Source organism: Gorilla gorilla, chromosome 14 (assembly GCF_029281585.2).
Source record: "Gorilla gorilla gorilla isolate KB3781 chromosome 14, NHGRI_mGorGor1-v2.1_pri, whole genome shotgun sequence".
In the NCBI taxonomy this organism is placed as follows: Eukaryota; Metazoa; Chordata; class Mammalia; order Primates; family Hominidae; genus Gorilla; species Gorilla gorilla.
The window spans coordinates 6,984,311-7,003,238 of NC_073238.2; the positions used below are offsets into that span (position 1 = coordinate 6,984,311).

The following is an 18,928-nucleotide window of genomic DNA, read 5'->3' on the forward strand; positions in this document are numbered from 1 at the left end:
ATAATGTGCCATTTGAGGCCTTCAGGACAATTTAGGAAATATGAAAAAAAAAACTGACAGTAAGTATTTGGATGATAACGTGTGCTTAAGTGTGGGTAATAAGGGAGCACAGATGGTCTAGTTTCGCAGAGTGCATGAGGAGCAGGCTTTCATTCTTTCATTAACACACAGGAAGAAAACAAAGCCAGCAGCTCGTCATCCACCACTCTCCCGCCTGTCCAGTCAGCCCTGGGGCTCCTTTGCTCTCTTTCTAGAAACATTCGGCCAATCAAAAGTTTGGGATAAGGATTCCACTCCCTTCTCTGTCTCATCTAGCCTCTGCTGCTCACTTAATTCACTCACTGAATTCACTCAATCAAATTATTTAAACTCGACATGCCTCAGCCTCTTCTTCTGTAAGACAGGTAGAGAGCCACCTTTAATTGTAGAATTCTTTAAATATTAAAAAGTAAATGAGATGATGCGTATAGATTCACCTAACACATAGTAGGTTTTCAAAAACTGGTCATCATGATCATGATTAATTTTACTATTCCACATAACTCTTTGTTTTTATAAACATCACAGATAGCCTAATATGTTTTAATTATGCCTGTAGTATTTTGTATAATTATCTATATTGAGTTCAGAAGGTCTGTAAGTATTAAAGAACACAAAGTAACTAATTTGGCTCCAATTTTGGGGTACCACCCACATTAAATACATGCAATAATTTAAACCAATTAATTAAATCAAATCCCAGATTTTAAGAGGCACACCCAATTACCAAGAGAAAACACACACATACACATAACAATGCATTTGAATCAAATCTTTTCTCTCCTTTATTTCCCCAACAAGCAGAAACAAAGACGAGCACTGAGCCTCAAAATGTAGCTCTTATTATAGTGAGGATGCCTGCTAGCCATTCTGGATGTGCTTGTTTTATGTGAAAAATAAAAGGTCTGGATGGGGCAGGGAATAGCAATTTTCCCAGGAGGGCAACCTCCCCCAGGAGTCATACCAGGATGATTCATAGAGATAATCAGGCTCCTGAACAGTCACCATCTATAGCACTAATGGTTAAGGGGATGCATTTGGAGACTTCCTAACTCTGTAATCCTGTGGTTCTTCCTTAACCTACCAAAGCTCCAATTTCTCATGTGAAAAATGGAGATACTAATAGTGCCTACTTCTTAGGGCATGACATTGACAGGATTAGATGAGGTAATTATTTTTCATCATCATTAATAACAACAATATTCCTCTTTAGATTAAAGACTCATCCCCACTGTTACCAATTCAAAATAAGGGATTAAAAGGGCAACTGCAGCATCAAGGAAGAAAATCCTTTCACTTGTCTTAAGTAGGAGAATGACTTGCAGGACCTTACTCTCATCCCCTACTGTCATCCCAGTGGACTCTTACGAAAGTCCTAGCTCATTTATTGAAAGGGCTACTGTTTGGTGGTGCTCTGTTGCTTGAGCAAGCCTGGAAACCCACATAGTTAGAATGTGGGGCTACAAGAAGAAATGCTATTTTATTACAGCAGCTGAGGCAAAGGCAACTACAGACCTGGTGCCTCACTGCCCACTAACACTATTTACAAGAATCTCCAGGCCTGAGAAAAGGCAGCCGACAATTTTAAACTCTCTGGATTAAGTGAAAACTAGGACAGAACTAATAAAAATCTGAGTACACATTCGCAAATGAAATTTCAAATCAGGAAGTTGATGGTGTAGCACAGGCTAAGCGCAGGGCGGTGGGTGTGGAGTTAGAAGCAAATATTTCCTAATGCAATGCAAGCTCAACCACTAACTGAACAATCAGCTCTGTCACTTCCTGTGTGGTGCTCTGATTTCTTCATTCATTCGATGGATATCATATTGGCCTCTACGAGGATTTGAGAGGTGGGAGCGGAGAAGATGATATATGCAGAAGCACTTTGGTCTCTTAGGAGGAAAAGCGCCATTAAAATCCAAGGCATTATCACCATTACCGATGTGATTGTTGTTGTTCTTCAGCCGACTTACCCAAGTGGCCTTGGGACAGGATCTGGTGGTGCTGGGGGATTTTAACTACCCAGTTATCTGCTGGAAAAGCAATATAGCAGGCCACAGATCATCAAACAAGTTCTCAGAAGGGGTTGGGGGAAATCTTAGTACAAAAAATATAGGAAGTAAACAGCGTGGCTGCCCTTCACTTGATCCTTAGAAAACAATGAGGAATTAGTTGCAGATTTAAAAGTAGAGAGTCCGTGGTTAAGGCAAGCACAGACTGACAGGAAAATAGTAAAGACAGTGGGCATTCAATTCAATAATTTCAGTTGTACGGTATTCAGCGAGCACCTACTCTATGCAAAGCACCATGCTAGGCATTGCAGGGCGGAAAAGGCTAAGAAACAAAAGAATTTCAAGATAATTAGGTGGAGCGGGCGGGCGGGCTGCTGAGGATGCACCGCCTGTGCCTCCCTCCCTGCGTGCCTCACCCCGGGTGGCCCGGGGCTGCCGCGGTGCGCGGGTGCCGGGCCCTGCCTTGCCGGCCACGGGGGAAGGGGGCGCCATGGGGCGCTGCCGGCCCTTCCCCGGGGCGCCGCGGCAGCGCTGGTGGCGGCGGCAGCAGCAGCAGCAGCGGCAGCGGCAGCGGTGGTGGCCCGGTAGCGGCGGCGGCTAGGGCGCGGGGCGCGCTGCCATGGGCCTGGCCGGGCTGCAGGCAGGAAGATGTCCAAGCCCCGCGCGGTGGAGGCGGCGGCGGCGGCGGCGGCGGCGGCGGCGGCGGTGGCGGCGGCAGCGACGGCCCCGGGCCCGGAGATGGTGGAGCGGAGGGGCCCGGGGAGGTCCCGCACCGACGGGAGAACGTATTTACCGGGCAGTCAAAGATCTATTCCTACATGAGCCCGAACAAATGCTCTGGAATGCGTTTCCCCCTTCAGGAAGAGAACTCAGTTACACACCACCAAGTCAAATGCCAGGGGAAACCATTAGCCGGAATCTACAGGAAACGAGAAGAGAAAAGAAATGCTGGGAACGCAGTACGGAGCGCCATGAAGTCCGAGGAACAGAAGATCAAAGACGCCAGGAGAGGTCCCCTGGTACCTTTTCCAAACCAAAAATCTGAAGCAGCAGAACCTCCAAAAACTCCACCCTCATCTTGTGATTCCACCAATGCAGCCATCGCCAAGCAAGCCCTGAAAAAGCCCATCAAGGGCAAACAGGCCCCCCGAAAAAAAGCTCAAGGAAAAAAGCAACAGAATCGCAAACTTACGGATTTCTACCCTGTCCGAAGGAGCTCCAGGAAGAGCAAAGCCGAGCTGCAGTCTGAAGAAAGGAAAAGAATAGATGAATTGATTGAAAGTGGGAAGGAAGAAGGAATGAAGATTGACCTCATCGATGGCAAAGGCAGGGGTGTGATTGCCACCAAGCAGTTCTCCCGGGGTGACTTTGTGGTGGAATACCACGGGGACCTCATCGAGATCACCGACGCCAAGAAACGGGAGGCTCTGTACTCACAGGACCCTTCCACGTGCTGCTACATGTACTATTTTCAGTATCTGAGCAAAACCTACTGCGTGGATGCAACTAGAGAGACAAATTGCCTAGGAAGACCGATCAATCACAGCAAATGTGGGAACTGCCAAACCAAACTGCAGGACATCGACGGCGTACCTCACCTCACCCTCATCGCCTCCCAAGACATGGTGGCTGGGGAGGAGCTCCTGTATGACTATGGGGACCGCAGCAAGGCTTCCATTGAAGCCCACCCGTGGCTGAAGCATTAACCGGTGGGCCCCGCGCCCTCGTCGCCCCACTTTCCCTTCTTCAAAGGACAAAGTGCCCTCAAAGGGAATTGAATTTTTTTTTACACACTTAATCTTAGCGGATTACTTCAGATGTTTTTAAAAAGTATATTAAGATGCCTTTTCACTGTAGTATTTAAATATCTGTTACAGGTTTCCAAGGTGGACTTGAACAGATGGCCTTATATTACCAAAACTTTTATATTCTAGTTGTTTTTGTACTTTGTTTTGCATACAAGCCGAACGTTTGTGCTTCCCGTGCATGCAGTCAAAGACTCAGCACAGGTTTTAGAGGAAATAGTCAAATATGAACTAGGAAGCTAGGTGAGTCTCCTTTCTCCAGTGGAAGAGCCAGGACCTTCCCCCTGCACCCCCGACATCCAGGGACGGGGTGTGAGGAAGACGCTGCCTCCCAATGGCCTGGACGGGATGTTTCCAAGCTCTTGTTCTCCTAACGTCTCGACAGGCGCTCACTGAAGTGTATGAATATTTTTTAAAAAGGTTTTTGCAGTAAGCTAGTCTTCCCCTCTGTTTTCTCGAAAGCTTACTGAGCCCTTGGCCCCAAGCACGGGCCGGGCATAGATTTCCTCTTCCACAAGCTGCCGCTTTTCTGGGCACCTTGAAGCATCAGGGCGTGAAATCAAACTAGATGTGGGCAGGGAGAGTGTTGCTTACCTGCCCTGCTGGGGCAGGGTTTCCTGAAACTAGGTTAATTCTTTATAGAAATGTGAACACTGAATTTATTTTAAAAATAATAATAAAAATTAAAAATAATTTTTAAAAAACCACAGAAAACAACTTACATGTATACAGGTCTTGAAGTGAGTGAAGTGGCTGCTGTTTTTTTTTTTTTTTTTTTTTTGCTTTCTTTGGCTTTTTGTAGAAGAGATTGAGAATGGTACTCTAATCAAAAATAAAGTTTTGTAGTGGAACCAGAGATTACTTACCTGACATCCACCCCCATTCCCCCTCATCCTGCTGGGGTTGAAAGTTCCAGACCTGCTGTCGAGGCCTTGTGTTTGTCAGATACCCAGTGTCCTGCAAGGATGAAACTGAGCTGAGGTGTGAGCCTAGGAGCCCAGGACCCCTGACCCCAGCCGCTGCTGCCAGCCTCAGAAAGGCACCCAGGTGTGCAGGGGAGCACACAGGGCCCGGCAGCCCCCAGGAATCAAGGATAGGGCTAAGGTTTTCACCTTAACAGTGAAGGCAGGAGGAATAGGTGGCTGCTTCCTCCCGCCCTTCACAGAACTGATTCTCACACACTGTCCTTTCAGTCCAGGGGGCCGGGGCTCAGGAGCCATGACCTGGTGTCTCCTGCCCACCCTGGTCCCAGGTAAATGTGAATGGAGACAGGTATGAGAGCCTGTCCTCATCTTTGATTTTCCCCCCAACCCCACCTCGGGCCTTACGACGGTGTTACCTAAGAAAGTCTTCCCTCCCACCCCCTCCCCCATGCTAGCCTGGTCAGTGGTCAGCAAATTGGAAGAGGATCCGACGGGAGTATAAATGTGAGACACAATGTCTTGATTGTACCTGTTTGTGGTTTAGCTTTGTATTTAAACAAGGAAATAAACTTGAAAATTATTTGTCATCATAAAAATGAAACAAATTAAAATATGTATTGCCAGGAAAAAAAAGATAATTAGGTATGTGTGTGCATGGTTTTTAACAAAATAATAATAAGCATAAAAGAAAATAATCCAGTTGATGAGAAAAGAAGAAAAGACTGACAAGAGGACCCCTATGGCTACTTTTTACTTCACACTTGAAGAGAAATATTTTAAATATTAAAACATATAAATAAAAAGTAAAGGAAATTATTACAAGGCTCAGAGAAAGAATAGTTTTAGCAGCTGAGAAAAGGTTAAAGGTTAGTCTTAAAACTTTACCACTTGTTTAAAATCAGAGCATCATAGGTTTTTATTCTCTTTACTAAAAACAGAACTATGGGAGAATGAGATTAATAAGAATATGTTGATACTATGAATGTTTAAACACAACACAAGCAAACACCGGTAGTTTCTGGAATCCCTAGCAATGGCCACTACCCACCCACACAAGGCCAGTCTACATGAAGGCTGGGAGCCCACTGAGGCAGCCTCAGAAATCAGCTAAGCTTAAAAGGCTATGCTCCAGGAAGATGTGAGAGGTCCCATCCACTGACTTTTAGAAACACAATTTCAACAGGGAAAAGCCATTTAGGGAAATGCCAGCCTTTATACCTGAAAAACCCAGATGGCAAATCCTTAATAATGCACTTTATGATTTAAAATCCTCCCATAAAAGACCAGCTCTCCTTAAGTGAGATTTCAAGGCAGGCATCTATCTACCCACTTCTTCTGGGACTTGATTCCCACACAAGAGCAAACAGCTTTCTGGGATTCCTGGTTTCCCTCCAAGCTGAGCTGGCACTGCTTGTGTATGCACAGGGCTGCTAGCAATCAGATAGGCCTATGCCCAGCCCTATCTGGGCACCCTGATCCTGGACACCCCTGATCCTGATCCTCTGCTATGGGGAGACTGCTAAATGTAGGCAGGTGGGCTACAACAGGGAAGAGAGGCTCAACGGTTTTTTCCCCAGCTCTGCATTAACCTCGAGGGTTCCATCTGTCTCCCCTCACCCTCACCACACTATTCTCTCTCCTCCTACCTCTCCTAAATGATGCTGAGCCAAAGGAGAAGAAAGCAGCACATCTCTCTACTTACCGAGGGGGAGGACTATGATGGGGATGTTCTTGGGACGCTTGCTGTCCTTATCAATGAATTCCCCCGTCACGGTTTTCTCTCGCTCAGTCACCCAGCAGTTGTATTTCCCTCTATCTTCCTGGCGGAGGTGGTAGATCTTCAGCACAAAGACGCTGTCGCTCTCTTTGGCCACGTTAAGCTGTCCCCTGGCTTCCCGGTGAGCAAATTCGCTGTTGAGGACAGGCACAGCGTTAGGGCCTATGGTGGCGATGAGCGAGCTGTTGAAGGCTCAGGGGACAGCAAAGTAACGGTCGGGAACATTCTGAGCCTCCAGGATGCATCTGAACTCCACCGGCTCGCCCACCGTGTGCAGCCGCTTCTCTGTTTCCAGCCGAACAGTGAATTCTTTGTCTGAGAGAACAATTAAGAAAAGAGACACATTCTGGGTGAATGAGGGCCCCAGCCAACTAAACCACATTAGCACATTCCCACTATCCTTCCTCTTCTTTACAATACTAATTGCGGGGAGGACCACAGCACTTGGCTTGAGAGTAAAATCCAACTCAGACCCAGGTTATCTGAGGTCCAGAGAAACGCCTGAATATCACAGACAGAATTCAAAACTACTTCAGCCCAGATGGTCTAAGCAAACTGTTACCCCAGTTAAACCAATGGGGCTCAGTCTGAAGCTTTAGATGTCTTGCATGAGACCCCCAGTTCAGTGAGAAGCTACTAATATCACTCAAATGGTGGATTACAAATATCTAGCCTTGATACATGCACCCAGAACTCTATTTAAGCAACAGCATTATAAACATTTTCAGCAGATATTGTAAGACTTACCCCACTGAGGTCTGTGGGAAAAAATTACAGAGTGGCCTAGGTGCTGGCCCAATCCTAACAAATGCTCAAAGATTAAAATTCCCTCTCTACCCCCCGCCATGTGAATACTAGAAATAAGATGTAGCTATGACAAAACCCTAACAGAATTACATAGAAAAAATAAAAACTAATGTCTGTTCACTAGTTTACCACCTGTCAGATCAAATCTTTAGGCAGATTTCAATGGAAGTAGGTACTTTCCCACTGAAGTACCTACTAAGTACTTACTTTAGTAGGAAAGTACCTACTTTAGTGGGAAAGTACCTACAAAGTACTCACGCCTGGTTAAGCCTTAGTAGGTACTTTCCCACTTAGGAAGTACTTAGTAGGTACTTTAGTAGGAAAGTACCTACTTCTGCTGAAAGCCAGACAGCCTCTGAAATGATTACTAAACCCAAGCAGCCTCCAAAGAGCTAGGTGTTTTTTAAATTTTTATTTATTTACTTATTTATTGTGACAGGGTCTTGCTCTGTTGCCCAGGCTGGAGTGTAGTGGCATGATCATGGCTCACTGCAGCCTCGACTTCCCAGGCTCCAGCCATCCTCCCACCTCAGCCTCCAGAGTAGCCACCATATCTGGCTAATTTTTGTTGAGTTGGGTGTTTAACCAGGCGTGAGGGGGTGACCAAAGAGGGCCTCATCACCACTAACAGCATCACCACAACCTATGTACCAGTGTACAGTGGCTATTAATCCCATTAGACAGCTATCGTATCTCATAGGCACCCAGGGCAGAAGTCAGGGGGAAGAAAACGGAGTTAAGGGTTAGAGACTGGAGCTGTGACCACTGCCCAGTTCTAGCTCTGTTCCTCTAAAAAGAACACTGAGGTGGAAAAAATCTCATGGCAGAGATGTTTGAATTCCATGTAGATTCATTAGCTCTGACCTTGTCTGCCTTCCCTAGACTGGCATGTCTAGTCTTTCCCACTATCTTCAAGATCTTGCCCATTCATCCCGTCCTAGGCACTCTTCAAGCAGACGAGGTTTCTGTTTCCCCGAGAAAACATAAGAGTCACGCATGAGCAGCATCCACATTCCTCTTTTCCAGCCCCAGCTCAGCTTTACCCCTCCCGCTCCTCAGGCTCTCCAGCTCCTCCCCCCGATATAGGCCAGTGTCCTGCTGCAAACACCCCTTTCCAGTGACCTAACTACTTCCTCTAGCAGCCAAACTTCCTGACAGGGAAAACCACGTCATCAACTCCAGGGCCTCCCCTCCAATGAAGTAGCTGCCGTCACAGCTTCCAGCTCCCAAGAGACCAGTCTTAAGAGGCATGGATTGAAGGAAGCACATTTCACTCTGCCACCATCTGCCTGGATGAACACACCCATATGGGACAGTCCCCGTGTTATCTGCTGGATATTATCTCTCAGGTCAACCCAATTAGTCATTTATAACCCGACATCAATGGCAGAAAAGCACTCCTTCCACATAAACACCACTGGAGCTGTGCAAGGGGTACCCTAGACCTCAGACCTTTCCATTGCTCCAGGTTAGCCTGGCTGTAACTCTGGCTTTCTTCTTTCAGCGGCCAAAGACTCTGCTTATCTCAGGGGAATCCCCCCATGCCTTGGTGACACCTTCATGTTCCCAGGTTGAAGACACAAGATTTACCCGCATCACCCCCATTTCTGCCCTTGGTTATGCCCAGTCAATTACCTCTCTAGAAACTGACCTGTGCTTTTTCCAATACCCCTTCCACTTCATCTCACTGAAATTAGGCTTCACTGACTTAGCAAATGTCACGAATGATCCACCCTACCCCTACCCCTACCCCCATCCTAACCAAAGGCTTTCCTCAAGCAGGTTGAGGCTCTGAGCCTGCTCTATGATCCCTTCTCTCCTGCTCTTCTTCTTGCTGGCCTGCCCACTCTGTTCCACTCTCTCACCTGTTTCTCTGGTCACCTCTTACTGCTGCTGTTCTCCCAGGGCCTTTCCCATTTTAACCCCATGGGCTCTGCCAGGGACCTGATCACTCTCAGGCTCGGTCTCTGAGCCCCAGACCCCTATGTCTGAGGACCCACTGGGTGTTTCGCATACTGAGCATCTCTATCAGAGTCTATCTGATGGATGGGCTCTTTCATTGGAATTTACAAAAAGAAAAGGCAGCCAATGCTGCCACAAATGCAAAGGTCCCGCATGTCCTCATTATTGTTCCTTCCCTCCCACAGTTCAAGGAACCCCCAGAGCCACAGCCCCAGCCCCTGGGCTTCTAGACAGTTGGACCCCTCCTTCCATTGTGCTCTTTATTCTTTCACCTCTGGCACCCACTGACCTAGCCTTGGCTCTTATTAGCTCTTTTCTACCTGGTCTCTTGGCTTCAGATGCAACGGATTTAATCAACCTCCAGGTGGCCTCCATAGGTTTTTCTTTCTGAAACCCTGATCTGATTGTCTTACTCCCTGCTTAAAAATCTCTACCTCCTCTCCAGCTGTCTGCAGCAGAGGTCTTCAAACTTTATGAAGAAGAGGACAAAGGAAGGGGACTTTTTATTCATATAAAATCTTCTGCTGCCAAACATAGTTGAAGCAAGGGGGGACCACCCAGGCCCTCGCATGCCTTCTCCCTGCACTCCTGGGTATGTACACGTGCACATGAACACCAACACACACCCATGTCTAACCTCCTAGGCACCTTTGAGGGGCTTCCAGGGTTCCAAGAACAGCTTGAAAACTCTTGGCCCACAGAGTCAAGCCCCGGCTCTATATCACTGCATTTGGGGCTTTGGGCTCCCTTTCCTCTCATCACACACATCTGGAACTCAACATCTGGAACTAGTCATACTTGACTCCTTTCTGCTTGCCAAACATATCAAACACTTTTGCACTTTTATGCTTCTTCTACTGCTGACTCCTCAAGCTTCCAGACTCAGTTCAAGTCAAGAAACTTATTGGTGTTCCTGGATTTGTCTTATCAACCATCCCATTCAGAGAAAACTATCGTTGCAAGAACACTTCCTATTTCCGGTATTCCCAGAGCACTCTATACAAATGCTATCAATGCACTTAGCACATTTTACTTGTCCATTGGTTCTCAGGTCTGCCTAAGTGCAGGGACCAGTGCTAGTCCTCTTTGAAGCCCTTAATGCCTATCACCATCACACCTTCAATGCTGTGGAGACTGGCTACATGTTTACTGAAATAAACTGAGAAGGGTAGAGTTGGAGATGCAACTGCTGAACCTAAACAGCACAGGAATGCAGAGTGAAGTCATCAACTTTTTTTTCACTTAGTTTTCCTTTTGATGGCTTAGTCTAGATACATTTTCAGGGTAAATTCAAAAAGTTCTAATTCCAAATTGGTAAGATTAAAATAAAGAAGATTAACTGATGCAACCTAATTTAAAAGCATTAAGACTCAAAATTTGGCCCAAATTTTTGAAGTTGATCTTAAAACTATCCAGGAAGGGAAAGGATAAATATAAAATAAAGCCCCTTGGATAGATTTTTTAATACTGAAAAATCCAGAAGCAGCTAAATGTCCTACAGAGCAGATAAATTGCTCCCTATCCCTACCAACCCCTATGGTAAAAGATTTCACATCCATTAAATGACTTATTAAAGTGATGTCCAGAGAATTGCTTCTGCCCTAGAAGCTTTGCTTGAAAAAAATGTAGATAGCAGAAGAATCACCTGGGAAGCATGCCAGAAATCCAGCTTCCCAGGTCCCATCCCAGGAGCCTCCAATTGAAGACTTCTGGGAAGAAGCCCCAAAATGTGTACTGTTAGCTGAGTCTGAGGCATTACTCTAGAATGGCAGAGAAAGTATGCAAAGACCCAGACAACTAACTGCAGCAAATGGGACAGGGAGCCCAAGAGACAGGTCCTGAAGAAGGACCCCACCTGTACTGCAACTCACCAGCTCATTTCCCACAAAGCCACACTCACTCACCAGAACCACCACAGTCCTCACTGGAAGTGAGCATCCGCACAAGGAAAGGCTTTCAGGCCACTCATCACCAACTTAGTGATGGCACAACAACCACGCTCCAATCAAAGCTGGGGGAACTGAAGGCCCATGTGAGAACCTGCCCTCAGCCCAGCAGAGGCAGCCAGCAACAGCTGTCAGCTCTGGCCTGGAGCCTGGTGGGCTCATGAGACTGGGGAGTAGAGTCTGGGGCAACAGGAGATACCAAGAGAAGTCAGGGAGGGTTTCAGCTGGCTGTGCCACCATCATTTTGCCTCAAGACAAATGATGGTGTCTAAAGACATCATGCAACCTCTTAAGGACCGCTTCCAGGCCTTCACTTAAGAAAACATCTACAGTGGAACTTGGTACTCTCAGACTGGCCTCATCAACATGCCCTATGACTCCTCTTGAGCCCCAACATAAAGTAATCTGCATTCAGCATCCTCACCTGCAAAATAGGAGTACTACCACCTACTCACCTCACAGAACGTCTGGGGGATGGTGAAGTAATATGTGATAAAGCATTTTGGAAATTACAAAATATCACCAAAGACTATTATTAGATAAAAAATAATAATTTAAGCCAACATTTCTCTAGTTCATAATGTTAGACCTTGGATGGAAGTCTCATTATCTCAAATGGCTTCTGCAAATGAAACCAGATGGGTACCCAAGGAAGGCAACATCATTAAACGGGGCAGCAACTGTGGCTAATGGGAATGAAAGCCCAGAGTTTTAAGATACAAATGGTTTCTCAGAAATCTCCCAATTTTTAAAATGAGTTTCTAACTCAAAAAAGTGTAAACACCACATAGGTGGAAGAAAGCATGTCTCTAAACAGGATTCAGTCTGTGTGGCACCTGCCTGTGACTCAGGTCTTAGGATACCTATGTCCCGCACATCCCTCAGCTCCCTCCGGCCGCACACAAGACCGGCTTTAACTTCACATGAAAACCTGCTGTCCTGGTAGGGGTGCCCAAAGAAGGAGTCTCCACATTCTCCCAGTATCTGACAGCTTTCACCACCAAGTAAAGGACAGGACAAGAGGCTCAGAGGGACTGACCAGTTGGCTGGACGTTGACCACGGCTCCCTCGGAACGCTTTCGGGTCATAGCATACCATGACCCATCCGGATCCTGGATCCACTCGGTGGCCTCGCAGTAGAACTCGCCCTGGTCAGAAGGCTGCAGGTGGAAGATGGTGAGGCGGAAGGTGGTCCTCCCCAGCTTGTCCAGCAGCACCTCCCCCAGGCTCTGCCTCTGGGCATATTCGCTGCCGGAGTGAAGCATGAAATCTCGGCTCAGGGAGATGACCTCCACGGGCTTCTCGCCAACTTTCTGCCACAGCCAGGCCACAGACAGGTGGCTGTGCTGAACGGTCTCCGAGGCCACCTCACAAGTGAGCTCCAGTGGGTCCTGCTCCACTCTGTGCAGAGTCTGGGGCATGGCAGTGGTCTGCAGGGAGTCTGGGATCACTGCAACACAGAAATGTCCTGAGACTGCAGTCACAAAGCCACAGAATCTGAGACTCCCGGGGCTAAGCTCCCATTCCACGCAGGTGTCACTGCACTGCGTCCCTAACAGTCATCCTTGAACCATCGATTCAAGGCCACAGACAGCCCCAAATTGCACATAAACAGAAAGTTTTCTGTTCAGATTTGGAAATGCATTATTTTGGTGCTTACACTTACCTGTCTCGAATTCTAATAACACTTGGATAAAACATGGGGTGTATTTCATATTACATAATAAATGAACTCCCTGAAAATACTGTCTTTAAACAATTGTCTTATAGGTCAAATAACATTTGTTGTTGATTCTGGCACTGCTTTGAGATACTTTAACTTCACTTCTGACTGATCCTCTAATGGAAATACCTCCTGGAACTTTTAGTTTTACATTTCTATACAACATCCTTTCTTTCCTTCCCACATCCCCATCCTGTAACTTACTTCAGCAATGCAGCCCTAGGAAGATGATTTTTTTAAAAAACCATTTTTGGTAGAAACTATAATCATCATACCCTATTTTTAGTGGGTTTAATTTTCATGTAATTCATCGATCAAAGGGGTCCTCACTGGAAGGAAGCCACAGTCTGGAGAGATTCAGGCAAGAGAAGAGATTTTCTCCGTGATCCCTTGGTCAGAATCATACCCTGATCCTTGCTTGCACCTTTCTGGAGATTAAATAGCACCACCTCTCTGTATGATGAGAGTACCCTAGTCACAACTAGTATGTGTTTTCTCCCTGTTCTCACCCAAGGATTGGGTCTTACAGGTCTCCGGCTGGGAACGGCCAAGTGCAGTGGCTCACACCTATAATCCTAATACTTTGGGAGGCTGAGGGAGGCGGATCACCTGAGGTCGGGAGTTCGAGACCAGCCTGACCAACATGGAGAAACCCCGTCTCTACTAAAAATACAAAATTAGCCAGGCATGGTAGTGCATGCCTCTAATCCCAGCTACTTGGGAAGCTGAGGCAGGAGAACTGCTTGAACCAGGGAGGTGGAGGTTGCAGTGAGCCCCATTGCACTCCAGCCTGGGCAACAAGAGTGAAACTCTGTCACACACACACACACACACATGAAAAATAAAAGGTCTCCTGCTGGGACACAGACTAGTTAGAGAAAGGAAAAATAAACAAATGATAGTATGTGTATTAATAAAAGAACTAGCAACACCCACTGCTTAGTTGTGATAATAAAAACTGGACATTAAGATAGGCAGAAAAACAGAACAGCCTTGATACGGTTAACCCTTTGACACTGGCAAACACTGTGACCAGTGCTGCCCACACTGGAAGCTCCTGCATCCCTCTTCCTCATGTTTCCTTCAGCATTAAGGAGCAACAAGGGAGACAGCCAGTTCATAGTTCCTTACGCATGGAGCCAAAGGACCTTCAATGTACAAGGTCTGAGCAAGGACCCGCAGCCGCATGTGCTTCCTGCTTCAGCAGTGCCCCGTGGGTCTCAGAGCTACCCAAAGGCCTATCCTTCCGAGAGGTTTCTCCTCTCTTCCAACTGATGTCATAAGTCTCACCTTCCTTGTCATTCAGATCATCAACCACAAACGTCCTTGCCTTATATTTTCATATCCCTTTTCACCAGTTACAGGGTTAGTTAACTTATGAAATTCTTAACATCTGCATTAGATCTTTTTAAAGTTTCACCCTCAACCACCTATTATTTAGAAGTGAACACAGAAATTTAGTTTCCTTGTGCTATCTGTTGACCCCTAAAATATGTTGGGAGTTTTGGGATTTTTTTTAAAGTCAAATGCATGGCATAAAGCAAAATTACACTACTAAAGAACTGAGTCAGGCCAGACGCTGGCAACGTGAAGACAGCTTCTCCTTACCCACTAGGTTCATCTTTGCACTGTAAATCCCAAAGTATTGCTTATCGGTGCTGGGTGTGTGGCATTCATATTCTCCGGCATCCCGGGCCTGAAGATCTGTGATGTGCAATAGGGTTGGGTTCCCCTGGACTCTTTCTATGAAGATCTTCCCTTCGCGGATGCGCTGGGTGTAGATGGCATAGGGGAAGGAAGAGTCCATGGTGCTGACGATCTGCACCTCTCGCTCTGGCGACGAAGGCAGGTAAATGGACCACTGGAAATTCTGCTCAGAAGGTCCCTGGTAGCCACTCACATTGCACCAGATAGTGATGTGGGAGCCCTCCGTGCTGTACAAGGGTCCTTCCTGAACGGTGACCTGCCGCTGTGCTGACACCACACCTACGAGGGAGAGAAACACACGCAACATGCTCACTTACTTCTCAGACCAAAATGCAAAGTAGACAGCAATCTCCAAAGGGTTTGTTATTTGTGTGACATGATAATAATATAAACAGCTTACTGGCCCTTTCAAAGGCACTCTGTGATTTATAAATATTAATTAAAACACTCTGTGGTAAAGCACTGTCCCTAATTTGCATATATGGGAATTTGATCATGCCAAGATGTGCTTTTGTTACTTACTCAACAGCTGACCCTTGGGAATTTCATTTAGCCCCTCTGTTTGTCATGTATATGGCAGTTTATATCTATTTATTAATGCTGTGTATAAAGTTTTTAATAAAATAAGCAGGAAAAGTTGAATCCTTGGCACAAATTCAGGTGAAAACAAATAAAAGCAACCATCTAGAAATCTGGCTGAAATTAAATGCTTCTTCCTTGGTCCGAGTGCTGTTGGGAGGGAGTCCTGGGAGCACCTTTTTACTGGTGCTGCACCCTTCATTTTCCCATGTAGCTGCTCCTCAACACCACCCCAAGGAGCATTCCTTAGTTTCTCTTCCCTCCATAAATGGAGGCAGAGCTGAGCTCCTGCAGGCTGCTATCGTTTTAAGCTGAGCACACCCAAATACAAATGTGAAGGGCTGAAACAGATCCCTGATGCCCAGATTCCCACAAACTGACAAAGGGGGGAACTAACAGTGCCCAGCTAAACCTGTGACAAGGACTGTCAGGCTACCCTTGAGTTTCCCACTCAAGACTCCCCCGCTGACCTCCTGCCTTCTGGCTCAGATACTGTTCTCCAAGGTCACTTCTGCCTGCCTTCTCCATGTTCTTCTTAAAGTGGCATGGTGAGTTTAAGTTCTCATTTCATGCCAACTCAACACTGATTGTGCCTGAGCCACTCAGAAGGTGGGAGGGGCACACCGCTGCCTCTTCATTTCGGCAGTGGTCACGTACTGCAGGTTGTGAAAAGCGCAGGTGAGTTATAGGCGCAGCTTTGCCACCAATTAGAGCTGGTTGTGTCATCTCAGACAACTTGCTTTTCTTCTCCAGACCTTGATCTTCTCATCTATCACATGATTTCTAAGAAGGCTTTAGAGAGGACTAGCATGGGTTCCGATGCTGGCTTTGTCACTTATTAACTGTGGTCTTGGATAAGCTGCTTAACCTCTCTAAGCCTCAGTTTTCTCATCAGTAAGATGGGGATAATAATGCCTGTCTCATAGGGTTATTGAGAAGATTTAGTAACATCTGTAAAGACCCTAGCACAGAGCCTAGCCCACAATCAGTCCTCAATAAAGAGCTGCTGGCTAAGACATATTTCTGCTGGAACATTCTGTGGCTCTGGATCCATAGAGGACAGGATTTGGCCAATGACTGCTTAAGGACATTTCAATGGCCCCTTGACAATGACACCATCGCTGGGCTGCCCACCTCATCCCACAGCTGCAGCCCATTCTTGTGATAGCTTCCCTTTTCCCCTACAAATGGGAATGGCGGCTGCCCTGGCTATGCCTATCTGAAGTGGATCCAGCTGGTGAACAGCCGGGACAGCTCAAATACTAGTGGAGTGCAGCTCTCTGCCTAGCCCAGCAGGTGACTGTGCCTCAGTGTAAGCTAATCTAATCTGCAAGATGACAGACCTCAAAACGGCCCATACAATGAAATGCCCATGGCTTGCAAAACTTTAATTCATGCAGAACCTTTCCTCACAAACAAAATCTTACACAGAACCCCATCTTGGCTTCAGCAGAATCAGGAAAAATAAAAAATTGGCAGGGGAAGGAAATAAACAGAACAAGTGGTATCTGAATTTATTTGATATATTCTGGTTGATGGCATTAATTATGATACTTAAAGTCACCATGAGGACAACTCATTAGTAATATCAGTATGTTAAAATATGCTGCATAACATTTTTACTATATGTACAGTCATGCACTGAATAACATTTCAGTCAATGAGGAAACACATGTGCAACAGTGATCCTGTATGATTATAATGGAGCATATATAGAGATCTAATATATGGCACTTAATGTTGGCGTGGCAGATCAAGTAGGGGAAATGACTGCTATTTAGTAACAGTGCTGGGACATTTGATTTTCCATAATAAAATATATAAATGAAAATATATATCCCATCCAGGTTTGTTGAAATACACCCTATGATGTTCACACAAGAATGAAATTGCCTAACGACACATTTCTTAAAACATGTCCCCATCATTAAGTGACCCATGACTGTATACACACACACATATGGTGACATTTGAATCAAGTGATTGCAGTATTCCTGAAACACAGAACATTTTGCAAACAATTTACCTACATTCATAACATTAGGTATCCTTTGAATTGCAGTGTTCTATGACAGAGCAACTACAACCAACCCCCATCCATCTCCTGCAAAGAAGGCTGGAGGCAGGTCAGGGTACACCAGCATCTTCAAGGACTGCTTCTCAGTCCTGGACCTACACTGGAATCACCTGGGGAGCTTTAAAAAAATAACAGTGCCTGGACCCCACCTGACATAACTGGTCTTAGGATTAATTAGGATTTTTTTTGAAGCTCCACAGATGATTCAAATCAGGTGTAGCAAAGCACTGTTACTTTAAAGTGTCTCTACCTACATGGTGCCGGCCAAGTGCTCAAATGAAATATCTTAAGGCTCTCACTAGCTTTAAGTTTCTCTCTTTGGTAGAGACCCAATCACTGGTTCAAGGAAGTTTCATTCTCCTCCAGTCTTCCCCAGTGCAAAAGAAAAGAGCTGAGACCCATCAGATACTGGCTTTTGTGATGCAATAATGAGTTTAACCAGAATGCATCCTATTTACAGACCTTACAAAGGCACTCGGCCAGCGGATCATGCATGTCCTCCCCACCCAAAGGTAAACAGTGTTAAGTGGCCTGAATGAGCCAGGAGACAGAAGGGTCAAATCTACTTGTCTAGGCTGGAAGCAGGTTATAAACAATCCGGACAAATAAATAACTACTGGATTGCACTTTAACCACACACATTCAGCTGCACCTGTTTATCAAATACCTCCTTAATTTCCCTCTGCCCCACAAAGGGCTTCTGACCCCTGAAAATAATGCTTCTCAACATAAAAATAATTGTTTTCTTCTTGGCAGTTTAATTCCCCTTCCACACATCCCACCCCACCCCCCATTTCCCTATAATGATAATACACTGCTGTGCAGACCTCTGCTGCCTCCAAAGAGACACAGGCACCCAACCCTGACCAGGGCATCCTCTGACCCACAGCCCCTCTATCTCCCCTCTCAACCTACAATAGAAAGTTCCTCCCAGGCAAGGATCATTTTTTTTAAATAACTTTTTTAACTTTAGACATTCTGTACTCTTTGGATTACTCTGCAATAAGCAAATATGACTTCTGTAACATAAAAAGAAAGATCAAAATGTTATATATAACTGCATGAAAAGAACTAGAAAGAAAATACTAGGTGACAGGATGGCAAGTGATTTTTATTTTTTCTTAATATTTTACTCCTTCCCCCAGTCCTCTGCAATGAGTGTGTACCAGTTTTATAACTAGAAAAAAATTTTAGCCAAAAAGAAAAATAATGCATATTTGCTATATAAAATTCACTACTGTAGTATTTATATATATATATACATATTTGGTCTTTGTCCCCAGTTCCTGGCACTGAGCTCCTAAACCCCTTGGAACTTCCTAAGCAATGGGAATACCTTTTGTTATTTATAAGAAGCCCCTTTTGGCCATCCCAGAGTTTATGCTAATGAGGTGACTGAAGGTGAGCACGGAGGCAGTTTCAAGGAAGGAGCTGGCCACGCTTAGAGTTGTGGAGTTTTCAGCCCCACCCTTAGACCTCCAAGGACAAGAGGGGGACCGCAGATTGATCCAATCAGCATTGGTCAGTGATTTGATCAGTCATACCCATGTAATGAAATCCCATATGAAAAC

General features: G+C 45.8%; 1 protein-coding gene and 1 pseudogene across 1 annotated transcript in view; one reads left to right on the forward strand and one right to left on the reverse strand.

Annotated features, from left to right (window-relative positions):
• The window catches only part of LOC134757055 (immunoglobulin superfamily member 3-like), a 38,626-nt gene extending 23,618 nt beyond the window's left edge, over positions 1 to 15,008 (reverse strand). Inside the window, 4 exon segments of the mRNA XM_063697648.1 lie at positions 2,013 to 2,072; positions 6,482 to 6,871; positions 12,311 to 12,721; positions 14,603 to 15,008. Of these exon segments, the coding sequence (XP_063553718.1) occupies positions 2,013 to 2,072; positions 6,482 to 6,871; positions 12,311 to 12,721; positions 14,603 to 15,008 (1,267 nt within the window).
• Positions 2,685 to 3,761, forward strand: LOC134757037 (N-lysine methyltransferase KMT5A-like; annotated as a pseudogene).
• Positions 15,009 to 18,928: the final 3,920 nt, after the last annotated feature.